General features: G+C 35.3%; 1 protein-coding gene across 4 annotated transcripts in view; it reads right to left on the bottom strand.

The window, feature by feature from the left end:
• POF1B (POF1B actin binding protein) overlaps positions 1-16,200 on the bottom strand; it is a 108,898-nt gene that overhangs the window by 17,447 nt on the left and 75,251 nt on the right. For all 4 annotated transcript variants that reach the window (XM_072817950.1, XM_072817952.1, XM_072817951.1 and 1 more), the window contains 5 exons: positions 8,937-8,964; positions 6,242-6,316; positions 2,117-2,209; positions 1,173-1,286; positions 227-379 (listed from right to left, as the gene is read on the bottom strand). In XM_072817950.1, coding sequence (XP_072674051.1) covers positions 227-379; positions 1,173-1,286; positions 2,117-2,209; positions 6,242-6,316; positions 8,937-8,964 — 463 coding nt within the window. The remainder of the gene's footprint in view (positions 1-226; positions 380-1,172; positions 1,287-2,116; positions 2,210-6,241; positions 6,317-8,936; positions 8,965-16,200) is intronic.

Genomic DNA, 16,200 nt, shown 5'->3' with positions numbered 1-16,200 from the left:
GGTCATGATCCTAAGATGCTGGGATCAAGCCCCCTGTTGGGGTCCCTGCTCAGTGGAGAGCCTGCTTCTCTCTCTGCTTCTCCCCCTGCTTCTTCCCCTCCGTTCATGCTCTGTCTCTGGCTTTCTCTCTCTCAAATAAAGTCTTTTTTTTAAAAAAGGAAAAGGATATATACTATACAATGGTATAAATAAGGCAATAACATATATTTAAAATAAAATTTAATACCTGTATTCTAAGATTTTTATTCTCTTGTTCTAAATTACACTTAGAGTATTCCAGTTCTTTTAGTCTATATTCCATGTCTGATAGTGTATGTCGAAGAGAGAGATTGTTTTCTTCCAAAGCTTGACATTTTGAGGTTGAGTCTTGAAATCCTTGCTATAAAGAAGACAAAGTAAATAAGACAAAAGGATTCCACATTTTTTTGCAGGAGAGTGCTCTCTTAATTGGTTAATTCAATGGAATAAAGCAAATATTTTTCTATGCCCAGTTCTCTTAGTTATCCTCAAATGGTAAGTTAAATCAGTCATGAAAAAAGATTCTTGCCCCTAGTCTGATACGCTTATTTTGAGAAGGAATCAAGACTGGATGAATTTTCAGTGTTTCAATTTTGTAATCTGACTCTTGATGCTCTTTGACAATACTTTATTTTGCCTTTTAGTAGGTGCCAAAATGACTGATTATTTGTGTAGAAACAGAAAAAAAAATTGGGATTGTCATGAACATGAAGATTAGGAAAGGATAAGCCTTAGAGACTCATTACAATTTCTTAGAAATTATCTCTGCTCAGACATCTGGAAAGTATTTCTAGAGTTAATTCACTTATTCGCTGCACAAATGTGTGTTAAGACCTACAAAATCTTTTTTTTATCAACACATTAGTAGATTAAATGAGTGGACTTAGCTTTTAAATATTTATACAATTCTTGTTACCCAACAGCACAGATAATTGTGGATTGTACATACTTTATATCTAAAGTATACAAGGTTATCTGTTTTTATGAGAAGGCTTTCAGTCATTGGAAATAAAGCCACTCAATTCTCATATGAATAAATTTTTCCATAATACTTTAATTCCTTTTGGATTGTATGTCATAACTATAAGGTGTCAGTTATTCTGGATATGAAAAGCTATCAATTTAGTTTATCATCAATGAAGATATCAACTTACCTGTTGTTGGCGATTATTTGCTCTCACCGATGCCAAGAGTTCTTCATACTCTTTTATTTGAGTTTCTTTGAATGCCAAGTCTTTCTCAAGTCTTACCTTGTCATTTTCCAGTGACTAAAAGCAAAATTACTTCTTAAGATACAGAATTACAGAAACTTGTCAACACATAATACAAAGACTCGTTTACATTGGAAGGCTTAAATAAGCACTTGTTTCATTTGCAGTTGCCTGATAAAACAGAATTCTAAACAGTCAGGCAAAATATAGGATACAAATGGATGAAACTTAAAAAACCTGCATTCTAAGAGACCTTTTGATGAACTAATTCTAAGTTCAATGAAGCAGAATCTTCAAATTATTTTAATGTTTTGTCTCAATCTACAAAGATTCCTTGTTAACCCTAGCAGGTGGTTAATTTTTTGGAGTCTAAATATGTTCATCAGAACCCAGAAATGAAATAACACACTGCAGTTTTCAGGGAGTTATTCATTATATGGAAGGTATTCTGAATGTATATAGCTGATGGCACCAAGAACACCAACTAAAATGGAAAATAGAAAAGGTTAACTTCCTTGAGAAAGAAGTTTTCAAGTATTCAGAGAAATTCAGAGTATGCTTTATTATTACAGAAAAAAAGGGGGAATTCCCATTCAATGAGTTATATTATTCTAATTTTTCAAGATACTTCCTGGCTATAGGTATTAAATTACCTTAGTGGTAAACTAAATAATAAGTGCATACCCAACTTTCATGTTGACATTGGAGAGCTCTTATCTCCTCTTTGAACCTCAATTAATCTTTTCAAGACAATAACTATGTCTGGGTGAGCATAATATTGCTGCATTGTATTAAATTTTGAAAGGTTAGACTAAATGACTTCATTTCTATGTTAGGAAATTAGGAACTAGGAAGGCTTTGTAAAGAAAAATCAAAATAAGTGTTACTGTCAAGTCATTTTGAAGATGTCCAAGCTCCTCCCGTAAGTTGCTGAATGTGGACAGCACTAGCCGGAGTGATTTATCAGACATACCCCTCATCTGGAGGAAGAAAAGGATTGATGGTTTGTATTTACTAGCAGTTACAGACAATATAAGTGATAGTAGTCTTATTTTTCTTTTCCCATAGGCAAACTTATTAACAGATTTATTTTTTATATAACAATATCAGAATAGTGATACAAGGCATTTTAACATGCACAAATATGTTATTACAAGTATGTTACAATCAGTATTCCTGAAGATATCATAGCTATGATAAATAATAAAATGCATATCCTAAGTATGCTGCCAAATGCCGGGATTTTTCCTGAGGTGAGAAGATAATACTAATTAAGTTTAACCTTGAAGTATAGAAACATCTCAAATTTAAAGAGGTGGAAGAAAATCCCTTTCAATAGATTAAACTCACTTCTTTTAAAAATGGGTTTAAAAACAAGCAACTTCATTTCTGGCAAGATGGAGTAGAAATATTTTCCTTATTCCTTCTAAGTATAACTAAAAGCCCTGGACATTACTATGTATAAAACAAACATAAAAAGACACAGTAAGGTGGAAAGAAGGAAGTCTGGTTAGGAACATTGTGACCCCCAAAATAACACAGAAGTGAGTTCCTGGGCTTTCTTTTTAATTCATGTATCACAGAAGCCAGTATTGGAGAAGTCAGTAACTCAGAAACCCCACTGGATACAGACAGCAGAAGTCTTTAGAAAAGTTTGCTTTCTCTAGCCAAGGGACCAATGAAAGAGCAACCTAGCAAGGCAGAGAACTTTTAGATAATAACCACTCTATTCCAGCCAAACACCACATAGAATAACCTTCAACTTTATTTCGACCCAAACCATCAAAGGCCAAGAAGGACTTTCTCCCTCACCAGGCTCTAAAAAGGTCCACCAACACTACTTGCCAGGTTGGTGTTAGAGAAGGCAGGGTGGAGATAGGGAACCTTCACCCCACTGGGGAAAAAATGAGAACCCCAAGCACTGTTGTTCAGTTGAGAGTATGAAAGGAGCCTAGATTTTCATGCTATCCAGTAGTAATATTATATGGCTTCATCTTCCTGCTGGGGTGATGTCAGAGGTTTCTCAATGATGAATCCAGACTTTCATCACTGCTCAACAGAAATGAGGCCACCAACCTTGCAGTGTCAGTGGAGGCCAACTTGAAAACAGTAATGAGGCACCTTTCTACATCCAAACCATGGTGAAATCAGTGGGGCCCTCATAGGAAATCAAAATTTCTATCCTTGCCCAAGAGAAACAAGAAGGTCCGCCCTTGATCAATGTCAACAAAGGCTAAGTGGGGTGGACTTCCACACCCAGCTGGCAGTAACAAACAGTGCCCCCATATCCTCTGTTATTTCAGTACCAAAAGAGGCCTACTAAAACAGAAGATTTGAATATATTCAGAACTATAACACTCAAAATGTCCAGGTTTCATTTAAAAAATCGCTAATCAGGACGCCTGAGTGGCTCAGTGGTTGAGCATCTGCCTTCAGCTCAGGGCGTGATCCTGGAGTCCCACATCGCACTCCCTGCATGGAGCCTGCTTCTCCTTCTGCCTATGTCTCTGCCTCTCTCTGTGTCTCTTATGAATAAATAAATAAAATCTTTAAAAAATCACTAGTCATTCTAAGAACCAGGAAAATCTTACCTTGATAAGAAAAAGAATTAACAAATGCCAACATCAAGGTAACAAATATTAGAATTGTCTGATAAGGATTTTAAAGCACCCGTCATAAACATAATCCAATAAAAAATTACAAACAGATTTAAAAATAGAAAGTCTAAGCCACAAAACAGAAAATCTCAGAAAAGAAATAGAAGATGTAAAGAATAACTAAATAGAAATTCTAGAATTGTAAAACTCACTAGCTAAAAAACCAAAAACCTCAACGGATGGACTAGAAAGTACTTTATCAGAACATCAGAGAGAAAATCGACTGGAAAATAATTGAACAGAGCCTCATAGACCTGTAAGAGTATAAGACATAGCTAACATACATGTCACACAAATCCTAGAAAAAAATAAGCAAGAGGGTGGAGCTGAAAAAGTATTTTAGGAAATGATGGCTGTAAATTCCCCAAGCTAGCAAAAAGCATAAGTATAGATTCAAGAAGTTGAGCAAATCTGGAACAGAATAAACCCAAAGAAATCAACCCCCAGACAAATCAGTCAAACTTCTTAAAACTAAAGATAATTTTAAAATTTTAAACCTTGAAAACAGCAAGAGAAATCTTAACTATTGGTAATAACAATTTAAATGACAGCATAATTTTCATCAGAAATCTTAATGGCCAGAGGGACATAGCAAACCATTTTTAAGTGCTGAAAGAAAAGAACTGTCAGCTACAAATTCTGTATCTAATGAAAATAACATTTAGGAATGAAGGGGAAATCACAACATTATCAGATGGTGAAAACTGAAAAAAACATTGTCACTAACAGACCCACCCTAAAAAAAAAGAGTGAAGGGAGGTTTCTGAAGAGAAATAAAATGATAAAGAAAGGAATTTAGAACATCAAAAAGAAATAGCATCAGAAGTAATAATATCAGTAAACAAAGTTGGCTTTCCTTCTCTTGCATTTTCTAAATTATATTTGATGGTTGAAGCATAAATTCTAACAGTGGAACTCAATTCACAAAGAGGAAATATTTAAGATAATTATGTTATAAATGTGGAGAGTAAAGAGTGATAAAGGAAGCAAAATTCTCTACAGTTACTGAAACTGACAACATGTTGACACCAATACACTGGGATAAATTATGGATATATAATGTAATTCTTAGAGCAACCAATTAAAAGGTTATAGCAGCAATGTCCACAATAGCCAAACTGTAGAAGGAGCCTCGGTGTGCATCGAAAGATGAATGGATAAAGAAGATGTGGTTTATGTATACAATGGAATATTACTCAGCCATTAGAAACGACAAATACCCACCATTTGCTTCAACGTGGATGGAACTGGAGGGTATTATGCTGAGTGAAATAAGTCAATCGGAGAAGGACAAACATTATATGTTCTCATTCATTTGGAGAATATAAATAATAGTGAAAGGGAATAGAAGGGAAGGGAGAAGAAATGGGTAGGAAATATCATAAAGGAAGACAGAATATAAAGACTCCTAACTCTGGGAAACGCACTAGGGGTGGTGGAAGGGGAGGAAGGCGGAGGGTGGGGGTGAATGGGTGATGGGCACTGAGTGGGGCACTTGACAGGATGAGCACTGGGTGTTATTCTGTATGTTGGCAAATTGAACACCAAGAAAAAATAAATTTATTATTTAAAAAAAGGCTATAGTGAGATCACTCAAAAGTACCAGAGATAAATAAAAATGGAACTCTAAAACATTTTCAATTAATCCGTAAGAAAGCAAGACAAGAAAACAGGAAATAAACAAAAAACACAACCAAAAAACACAACCCCCCCCAAAAAAACCCCCAAAACAAAGAAACCTCAAACAGAAAACAAAAAATAAAAATAGCAGAGCTAGTCTTAACATCAATAATTACAACTTGGTCTAAATATACCAATTAAAAACAGAGATCTACAGAGTGAGAAAAAAACTTGATCCATTTATCTTTGCAATCTTTTCTTGCAAAAAGATGTACTCTTGAGCCATATTCCTTTAGCACCTATATTCTGTTTCTTCCTTTATTGTAGGGAAATTCACTGCTCCAGTAGTCTCTGTCATTCCACAAATCAGAAAAAGCAAGGCACTGGTCTTTCCCAACTCTCACCAACAAGGGCTGGGATGGGGAGGGGTATAATGGAAAATGGAGAAGATAAGGGCAAAGCTATAAATTAGAGTCAAGTTGTGCTATAGCAGTGAGGAGAGAATAGGGCCATTCCATGGCAGAGAACAGTACTTCTAGAAAGCTTAACTAAATGCTAAGGTATTTGATATGAGTAACAGTCTGAACAAACTATAATGCAACACTTGTTTAATCAAAGTATAATCAACTCTTGTGAAACAGGATTTTTATTTAGAACTTTCTGTTCTTAATTAATGGAAGCATCCTTGGCTAGTTGTCATTGTTGATCTCATACCCACTCTTGACCCCATCTCACCTGCAAAATATAGCGAATTTGCTGTTTTGTAAACTCTGACAATCCTTTAGGAATCAAGGATTCAATGTCTTCTGACTGTAAGAAAAGAGAAGCTTATCCATTTAACAGATGCATATTAGTGTTTTAATCTTAGAGTCAGTAGTTCACAGACTTCTGTGCAGCAGAGCATATTCTTGGGAACATCAAAAAATTATTCACTTTCTTGGCAATAGTTGCTACCAACTTAATTTCTAGCTTTATCAGTTCTTACTTTTAAAAAATTGATTATACCATATACACTATGGAAAGAACCTTGATTCTAGGAATTTGAGGGAAAAGCTTTTAGCTGCCAACTGGATGTTCCATTTCTAAAAAAAAGTAATTTAAAAAACAAGAAGATGGTTATCATATCCCATTAAACACTTTATTTCAGTGTATCTTTCAACAACTGAAAGCTTGTTGGGTGGTAGATATGACATTCTAAATGCTGATTTTTTTTCAAATAACAAAAATTTGGGGAAATAAAATAAAATTAGGGCTTGTGGAGAATTTACATTGAGTTATGATAACTTCTGAAAAAGTAAGATATTGCCACACCAACATTGAGAAGTTAATTAAGGTTTTTGTTTGTTTGTTTTTGTTTTTTGTTTTTTTTTTGGCTTGAAGAAACACAAATTTATTAACTCCTAGTTCTAGAGGTTGGAAGTTAGTGAGCTAAAATTGACGTGTCAGCAAGACTGTATTCTTTTGGTGGGCTCTAGGAGAGAACCTATTTTATTGCCTTTTTGTTTTTACCAGCTTCCTGAATTCCTTGGCTGGTGGCCTCATCACTCCAAACTCTGCTTCTATTGGCAGATATGACTCTGATCTCCTCCTTCCCTCTTTTACGGGCCCTTAGTGATTGCATTGGGTCCACCCACATAATCCAGGGTAATCTCCTTACTTTAAGATCCTTAACTTAGTTACATCTGCAAAGTCTGTTTTGCCATGCTAAGGTAACATATTCAAAGGTTTCAGGGATTAGGATATGGACATCTTTGGGGGTGCCATTATTCTGTCTTCCACATTATCTTATTGTCCCCATTCTGAATCTCATATCCATACAGTTCCCTTTTAAAGGTCTAGATCCAAGAGAGGGCGATTCTAATAGAGGTAGAGTCTCCCCCTCCACATGCCCAAGACCCTCCTCCTTGGATGACTGACCAAGAATCCACTTCCTCAGAGCATATCTTGTCCTCTTCCTCAAGGGGTGACCTATCTCTATGGCTGCTACAAGATAAGTTATTAGAATACAATCCAGTACTCCTGACTTCAGTACCCCTCCTCCAAACCCATAGAAGAATGATGTCCTTACAAAAACACAGAAAGCTGAGTGCCTGGGTGGCTCTGTCAGTTTGATGTCTGACTCTTGATTTTGGCTTAAGTCATGATCTCAGGGTCCTGGGTTCAAGCTCCACCTTGGTCTTGGTGCCAAGTGTGGAGCCTGCTTAAGATTCTCTCTCTCCCTCTCCCTCTGCCTCTACCCAAGCTCACACACATTCTCTCTCTCTCTCTCTCAAATAAATTAATACATCTTTAAAAAAACACAGAGAGCCAAGGACTGAAGCTAAGGTATCACAGGCAGACACTTATCTCCCCAAATCCCATGCCCAGCTCACCAAGCATCATTGTTTTCTTTTTTCTAATTCAAGTATAATTAACATGTGGTGTTATATTAGTTTCAAGTGTACAATATAATTATTCGACAACTGTATACATTTCTCAGTGCTTACCAAATTAAGTGTATTCTTAAGCCATTTATATCTGTTTTATACATCCCTCCATTGACCTCCCCTCTGGTAAGAAGCTTCAACTAATTTTAAGTGAGAAGCTGAATTGAAGTCAGTACTTAATGCAATCTAGGGCTTACTGAATTACTGTAATGAATGCAGTATATGAATACATTGGAAATAAAGAAAAAACACAAAAGAAGCCAGTGTGCTTTTTTAGTACATTGAAATCAGTTCATTTGATGACTCATTCGATTAAAAGTAATTATTAACAAAATATGCATATATAATAGAATTAATACTTGGAAAAAATTTACTTTAGGTTGCTATCTATTTGGCATAAGTCACATAAGGTTTCAAAATACATTAAAACTAAATTTGCTATTTATTTAATTAATGTAGATTTCAATTTTCTAAAGCAGGGAATATGTGGTCAATGAAATTTTATATGTTTTGATAAGCAAAGATAAATTAAATCATAAATGACAGCTGATAAAATATACTTTTTGACAGCTGATAAAATATTTTTGCATGAATAATTACTTTTATTATTATTACTTTAAAGATTTTATCTATTTATTTTAAAGAGAGAGAGAAAGACAGTGGGGGAAGGGACAGAGGGAGAGGGAGTGGGAGAGAAAGAAGCTTAAGTAGATGCCACACTGAGCACAGAGCCCAATGTGGCACTCAACTACACAACCCTAAGGTTATGATCCGAGCTGAAATCAAGAGTTTGAAGCTCAACCAACTGAGCCATTTTGGCACCCCAATTATTGTTACTTTTTATAGCCATTACAAATATATAAATAGTTCTATCATTTTAAAGGCACACTAATCTGTGTTTCCAGTCTAATAAAGGTACCAAACTAAAACAATATCATGAGCAAAAATATCATAATCTGCTTTGTTATCAACTATATTTAATTTTCAACTATTTTTGCACTTACCTCATATGAAGACTCAAAATCCTCTTTGCTGTAAGAATGAAAAAAATATAGAAAACCTTAAGAAAATGTATATAATAAATCATATATAAATGCTAGTGTTCAAATTATTTTATCTTACTTTTTGATATATCATAATAGCAACATTTCAATTTATAATTCAAATAAGAAATTATAAACTAACTAAAATGACACTCGAGAAAAATAATTTTCCTGGAACTAGATAATCTCTTAAAAATGAACAATATCAAAATAACAAACCAAAAGAATATATAGAATCAGTTACTGCCATCCATTAGCACTTGTCCATATGTGACTAGATGCACAAGTCCTTGGCACTGACAATAAATGCTACCTGAGTGAATGAACAATAATAATTGTTCTCTATTTCTACCTCCCCTTTCTCCTGTATTGTTCACTTTCAGTGTTGAGCCCAGCTTCTCTCTATAGAGTCTTAAAGTTATTCATAGCCTTTTAATCAAATCAAAACTTGCAAGACAAGCCCACTCATTCAATCTACACTATAGTATATATGGCAATGACAAAACTTAAAAAATATTTGAATGTTGTAATGTTGTAGGGACAGAGCCTTAAGCAATGTGACCAAAATTCTAGTGGGATAATAGAACTTCCAGCATCAAAATGAATGTTTAGGTCCCAGGATTGGAAGACTCTTTGTGAAGTCATGTTAGGTAGGTAAATGCTGCAAAAGAATTGTTAGTGATTATACCAGTCTGGTACTTGCTCCTTTGGGGAATAATGAGTGGAAAAGGATACAGTTCTGGTGTCAGTGGCAAGATACAGGCCTTTATTTCTGCCTACTTGCTCCATCTGTGCTTAATTAAAGAACTAGGAGCAAAATATATGGTGAACATACTTCTCAAACAAAAACACAGTACATGTGTTCTGACAGCAAGGGAGAATATTTTAAAGATGGTTGTATAAAATCAAAGGTATATGAGTGCCATATCTTCAGTATAAGAGGAAAGTATATTAAGAGATATGTTAGGACCTCACCTCCTATCTTCACCTTCTAAGTAAGTGCTTATGAGCAATATATTGCTTACAGAGATAAGAGGGTCACTCACTGTACAAAGCACCTTGCATAAATTTTTTTATAAAGACAAACTAATGTGGAGGAAGATAACTGAAGATTCAATTTCCTGATATATGACTACACATTTATAGTCATTTGTATGTATGTCTGTGCTAGGTATTTCCTGTGTTGACCAAAACAGAAATTGTGGGGAGGCCCTAGAAAAATAAATAAATAAAAAATATCATGTACTTTTTGAATGCTTTACTACAATAACAGCATGCATAAATTGGGAGTTACAACAAGTTAAAAATATGAATCAATACAATTTTAGTCATCTTCCATTACTAAAACTGGAATTATCATGGTATTAAGAGATCTTTATGTTAAAAATTTCACTTCAGAATCCAACCTAATACCCATGTTCCTAGTCATTTCTTTCTACATATAAGAAAACCAAACAAAGAAATAAAATAAGTAACAATCAACATCACTTAATACTGCAATGCTTTAAAGTATCAGAATGGTTTCTTGAGACAATCTTCCTTAATTTTGACCCTGCACCCACTCATTGCTAAATTGTATCATGGAAAAAGATGAGAAGTGGAAATGAAAGGAGAGAGGAATAGAGTGAGTGAACACAATGATAACAGAGCAAAGAGGGGGAGAGGTCAATGCGGATTACATCTCCATCCTCACCAGGGGATGGTGGATAGAAATACAATGGGCAGAAATAAAAAACAGTGGCAGTAGAGAAGAGGAATATGGCAGCAGAGTGGGAGGACTCCAGGTTCCTCTATTCTAGTGAACACAACTAGATTACTATCAAATCATCCTTCATATCCCAGAAATCAACCTGAAGACTGAAAGAACAAATTCCACAACTAAAGGGAGACAAGTGGCCACATTAAAGGCAGGAAATGTGGAGATGTGATTTAGGGGAGAAACAGATTATGGGTGCTATGGAGGGGAGAGCCATGGTCACTGAGAAGGGTTAGAGAGAGAGGAGCACACAGGGAAACCCACATGGAGAATATTTTCCCAAAGCCATTGGCTTGGAAAATGAGAAGGACTGAATTTAGTCAGACCTTGCAACCAACAGGGCTTAAAGCTTAGTTTTATTTTTTTAAAGATTTTTATTTATTTATTCTTGAGAGAAAAAGAGAGAGAGTCAGAGACACAGGCAGAGGGAGAAGCAGGCTCTATCCTGGGAGCCTGACATGGGACTCGATCCCGGGGTTCCAGGATCACACCCCAGGCTGAAGGTAGGTGCTAAACTACTGAGCCACCCGGGCTGCCCTAAAGCTTAATTTTATAGGACATCTGGTTTGGCCAAGATAGAGCCCTGAGAGCACTGCTCCACTTCTAGAGAGAAGGCAGGCAAAGAACCTGGGGACAGAAGGCATGGCAACAAAGATCTGAAGTATGCCCAGGGGCACACAGTGGGGAGTTTATACATTCTTCTCAGAGCACATCCCTGAGAGGCAGCTTTTACAGAAAGGCTTCTGGGAAGAAGGGACCTGGCTGGCACAATTTCCTACCCCTACCACTCAACATAAACAGAGAGCCACCTGTAGTAAGCAGCTCAGCAGGGACATTGAGTGCCTAACTTACTTATACCAAGCCTACCTGCTTGCACTTTGATGGGGTTGTCCTTCTAAGACAAGCTTACCTCAGTACCAGCAAATTGGGCCCTTCCTCCAGAAGAACAGCATAAATCCCTACTCACACCACATCTCCTGATGAGAGTTCTGTAGGGCCTCGGTCCTGATGGAGTTGGTGTCAGATCTCATTTCACAAGCAGACCAGAGCACAGTGAGTAAAAACTCACCACATTCATGCCGGGTACCAAACACTGCCCAGAGCAGACAAGGAGAACCTATGCAGATGATTGGCCTGAAGTATCTGCAGCCAAAATATTACAGCAGAGTGTACAAAGCACATACCAGAAACACTCCCTGAAGTGCCAGGCCCTGCACTATATGACCTCTTCTTCATAAGACCATTACTTTCAGAGCAGGAGACATAACTGGCCATTCCAACACAAAGAAGAAGACAGACACTAAGACAAAATGTCAAGACAGGGGAATTTATCCCAAATGAAAGAACAAGATAAGGCCACAGCCATAGATCTAAGAGAAACATAAATAACATGCCTGATGGAGAATTTAAAGGAATAATCATAAGAATACTCACTAGGCCTCAGAAAATAATACAGGACATTAGTGAGACTCTTACCACAGAGATAAAAGAGTTTAAAAGAGTCAGTCAGAGATGAATAATACAATAAATGAGATTGGAAACAAGCTTGATGCAATCAACAGCAGGCTTGAAGAAGCAGAGGAATGATTTAGTGACCCAGAAGATAAAATAATGGAAAATAATGAAGCTGGTAAAAAAGAGAGAAAGAAGAATTAATGGAATATAAGAATAGATTTAGGAAACTCAATGACTGCATCATTTCGTCATTTTCAAACAAAAAAGAGAGAAAAGGGGGCAGAAAATTTAGTTGAAGAAATAATAGCTGAAAACTTTCTTAATCTGGGAAAGGAGACAGATGTCCAGATCCAGGAGGCAGAGAACTCTTATCGAAATCATGAAAAGCAGGCCAACAAAAATACATATTATAATTAAATTTGCAAAGTATAGTGAAAAAGAAAAAATCTTAAAAGTAGCAAAACAGAAGTCCTTAATTTATAAGGGAAGACTAGTAAGTCCAACTGCAGATTTCTCAACAGAACCTCGGCAGGCCAGAAAGGAGTGGCATGATATATTCAAAGTGCTGAATGAGAAAAATCTATAGTCAAGAATACTCTATCCAGCAAGACTAACATGCAGAATAGGAGAGATACTTTCTCAAACAAAAACTAAAGGAGTTCATAACCACTAAACCAGGTCTGCAGGAAATATTCAAGGAGACTCTTTGAATGCAAAAGAGAGACCAGCAGTGACAAAGACAAGAAAGAATCAGAGAAAATCTGAGAAACAATGACCAAAAAAGTAATAAATGCACACAAACCAATAATTATTCTGAATGTAAATGGACTAAATGTGTCAACCAGAAGATATAGGGTGTCAGAAGAGATTAAAAAATAAGACCTATCTATATGCTGCTTGCAAAAGATGCATTTTAGACCTAAAGACACCTGCAGATTGAAAGTGAAGAGATGGAAAAACATTTATCAGGCAAAGGGATGTCTAAAGAAACCCCGAGGAGCAATACTTCTATCACACAAACCAGAATTTAAAACAAAGACTGTAACAAGAGACAAAGAAGGGCATTATATAATCATAATGGGAAAAATCCAACAAGTAGATATAATAACTTAAATATTTATGCACCCAACATGGGAGCACCTAAGTATGTAAAACAGATATGACAAACATAAAGGAGCTAATGGATAATAATACAATAATAGTAGGGAACTTTAACAACCCACTTACATCAATGGACAGATAATCTAAACAAAAAATCAACAAAGAAACAATGGCTTTGAATGACACACTGGACCCAGCGGACTTAACAGATATATTTAGAACATTCCATCCTAAAACAGGAGAATACATATTCTTTTCAAGTGCACATAGGACATTCTCCAGAATAGATCACATATTAGGTCACAGGACAGGCCTCAGCAAACACATAAAGACTGAAATTATACCATGCAACTTTTCTGACCACAACACTATGAAAAAGATATCAACCACAAGAAAAAAACTTGGAAAAACCACAAATACATGGAGCTTAAGCAACATTCTACTAAACAATGAATCATACAAACAAGAAATCAAAGAAGAAATAAAAAAATACATAAAAACAAATGAAAATGAAAACAAAATTATCCAAAACCTTTGGGATGTAGCAAAAGTGAACTTAAGAGGGAAATATATATCAACACAGGCCTACTTCAAGAAGCAAGAACAATCTCAAATAAGAAACCTAACCTTACACCTAAAGGAGCTATATAAAAAGGAAGGAGATAATAAAGATTAGAGCAGAAATAAATAATATAGAAACAAAAAATAGAAAAGATCAATGAAACCAGGAGATGGTTCTTCAAAAAAATTAATAAAATTGATAAATTTCTAGTCAGAATTATCAAAAAGAAAAAAGAAAGCATCCTAATAAATAAAATCTTAAGTAAGATAGGAGAAATAAAAACTGACAACACAGTAACACAAGCAATTATAAGAGAATATTAAAAGCTATATGCCAACAAATTGGACAACCTGGAAGAAATGAATAAATTCCTAGAAAGATAAATTCCCAAAACTGAAACAGGAAGCAATAGAAATATAAATAGAAAACTTGAGTATACCAATAACCAGCAAAGAAATTTAATCAAAAAGCAAAAAACTCCCAAAAAACAAAAGTACAGGGCCAGATGGCTTCACAGGAAAATTCTACCAACCATTTAAAGAAGAGCTATTACTTATTCCTCTCAAAATATTACATGAAATATAAAAGAAAATAAAATGTGTAAATTCACTCTGTGAGGCCAGCAGTACCCTGATATCAAAACCAGACAAAGACTCCACAAAAAAGAGAAACACAGGCCAGTATCACTGATAAGCATGGATACAAGAATTCTCAATAAAATACTAGGAAACCAAATCCAACAATACATTTAAAAACTCATTCACCATAATCAAGTGTGATTTATTCCTGGATTGCAAGGGTAGTTCAATATTCACAAATCAATCAACATGATAGGCTATGTTAATAAAAGAAAGGATAAGAATCATATGATTATTCCAATATATGCAAAGAAAGCATCTGACAAAGTAAAACATGCATTCATGATAAAAACCTTCAACAAAGTTTAGAGGGAACATAACCTCCAATGTAATAAAGGTCATATATGAAAAATCCACACAGCTAAAATCCTCAATGGGGAAAAACAGCATTTTCCCTAAGGTCAGGAACAAGAAAGCGATGTCCACTCTCACTGCTCTTATTTAACATAGTACTGGACATCCTAGCCTCCACAATCACACGAGAAAAAATAAATAAAACCTTCCAAATCAGCATGGAAGAAGTCAAACTTACTATTTGCAGATGACATAATACAATATGTAGAAAACCCAAAAGATCGCACCAAAATCTCCTAGAACTGATACAGGAATTCAGTAAACTTGCAGGACACAAAGTCATCATTCAGAAATCTGTTGCATTTCTATACACCAATAACAAAGCAACCCAAAGACAAATCAAGCAAATCGAACTCCAATAAAAAATATACAAAATAAATAAATAGTAAAAATTGAAAAAAAAGGACAAATGAAGGAATCAATCCCACGTATAATTGCACTGAAAACAGTAAGTATCTAACCAAGGATGGATGTTAAAGACCTAGATTCTGAAAACTGTAAAACACTGATGAAAGAAATTGAAGACGGCACAAAGAAATGGAAAGACATTCCATTGTCATGGATTGGAAGACTGAATATTATTAAGCTGTCTAAGCAATCTACATATTCAATGCAATACCTATCAAAACTCCATCAACACTTTTTACAGAGCTGGAACAAACAATACCAAAATTTGTATGGAAACAGAAAGATCCTGAATAGCCAAAGCCATCTTCAAAAAGAAAAGAAAAGCTGGAGACATCACTGTTCTGGACTTCAGGTTATATTACAAAGCTGTGGTGATGAAAACAGTATGGTACTGGCCCAAAAATATACAAATAGATCAATATAACTGAATAGAGAATCCAGATATGAACCCATAACTATATGGTTAACTAATCTTTGACAAGGCAGGAAAGAATATCCAATGATAAAAAATGACTGTCTCTTCAAAAAATTGTGTTGGGCAAACTGGACAGCAACATACAAAAGAATGAAATTGGACTACTTTCTTACAACAAACACAAAAAGAAATCCAAAATGGATTAAAGCTGGAATATATTATACTAAGGGAAATAAGTCAGATAAAGAAAAATACCATATGATTTCACTCATCTGTGGAATTTAGGATACAATACAGATGAAAATATGGGAGAGGGGCAAAAAGAGAGAGGGAAACAAACCACAAAAGGCTCCTAAAGATGTAACTAACTGAGGGTTGATTGAGGGAGGTGGGTTTGGGATGGGCTAGATAAGGTGAAGGGTATTAAGGAGGGCGCTTTTAGTGATGAGTACTGTGTGTTGTATGTAAGTGATGAATCACTGAATTCTACTCCTGAAACCAATATTGCATTGTTTGTTAACTAAGATTTAATAAAA

This window comes from Canis lupus, chromosome X (genome assembly GCF_048164855.1).
Source record: "Canis lupus baileyi chromosome X, mCanLup2.hap1, whole genome shotgun sequence".
Classification (NCBI taxonomy): Eukaryota; Metazoa; Chordata; class Mammalia; order Carnivora; family Canidae; genus Canis; species Canis lupus.
The sequence above is the reverse complement of the archived record's forward strand: the minus strand, read 5'-3'. Positions and strand labels throughout refer to the sequence as shown.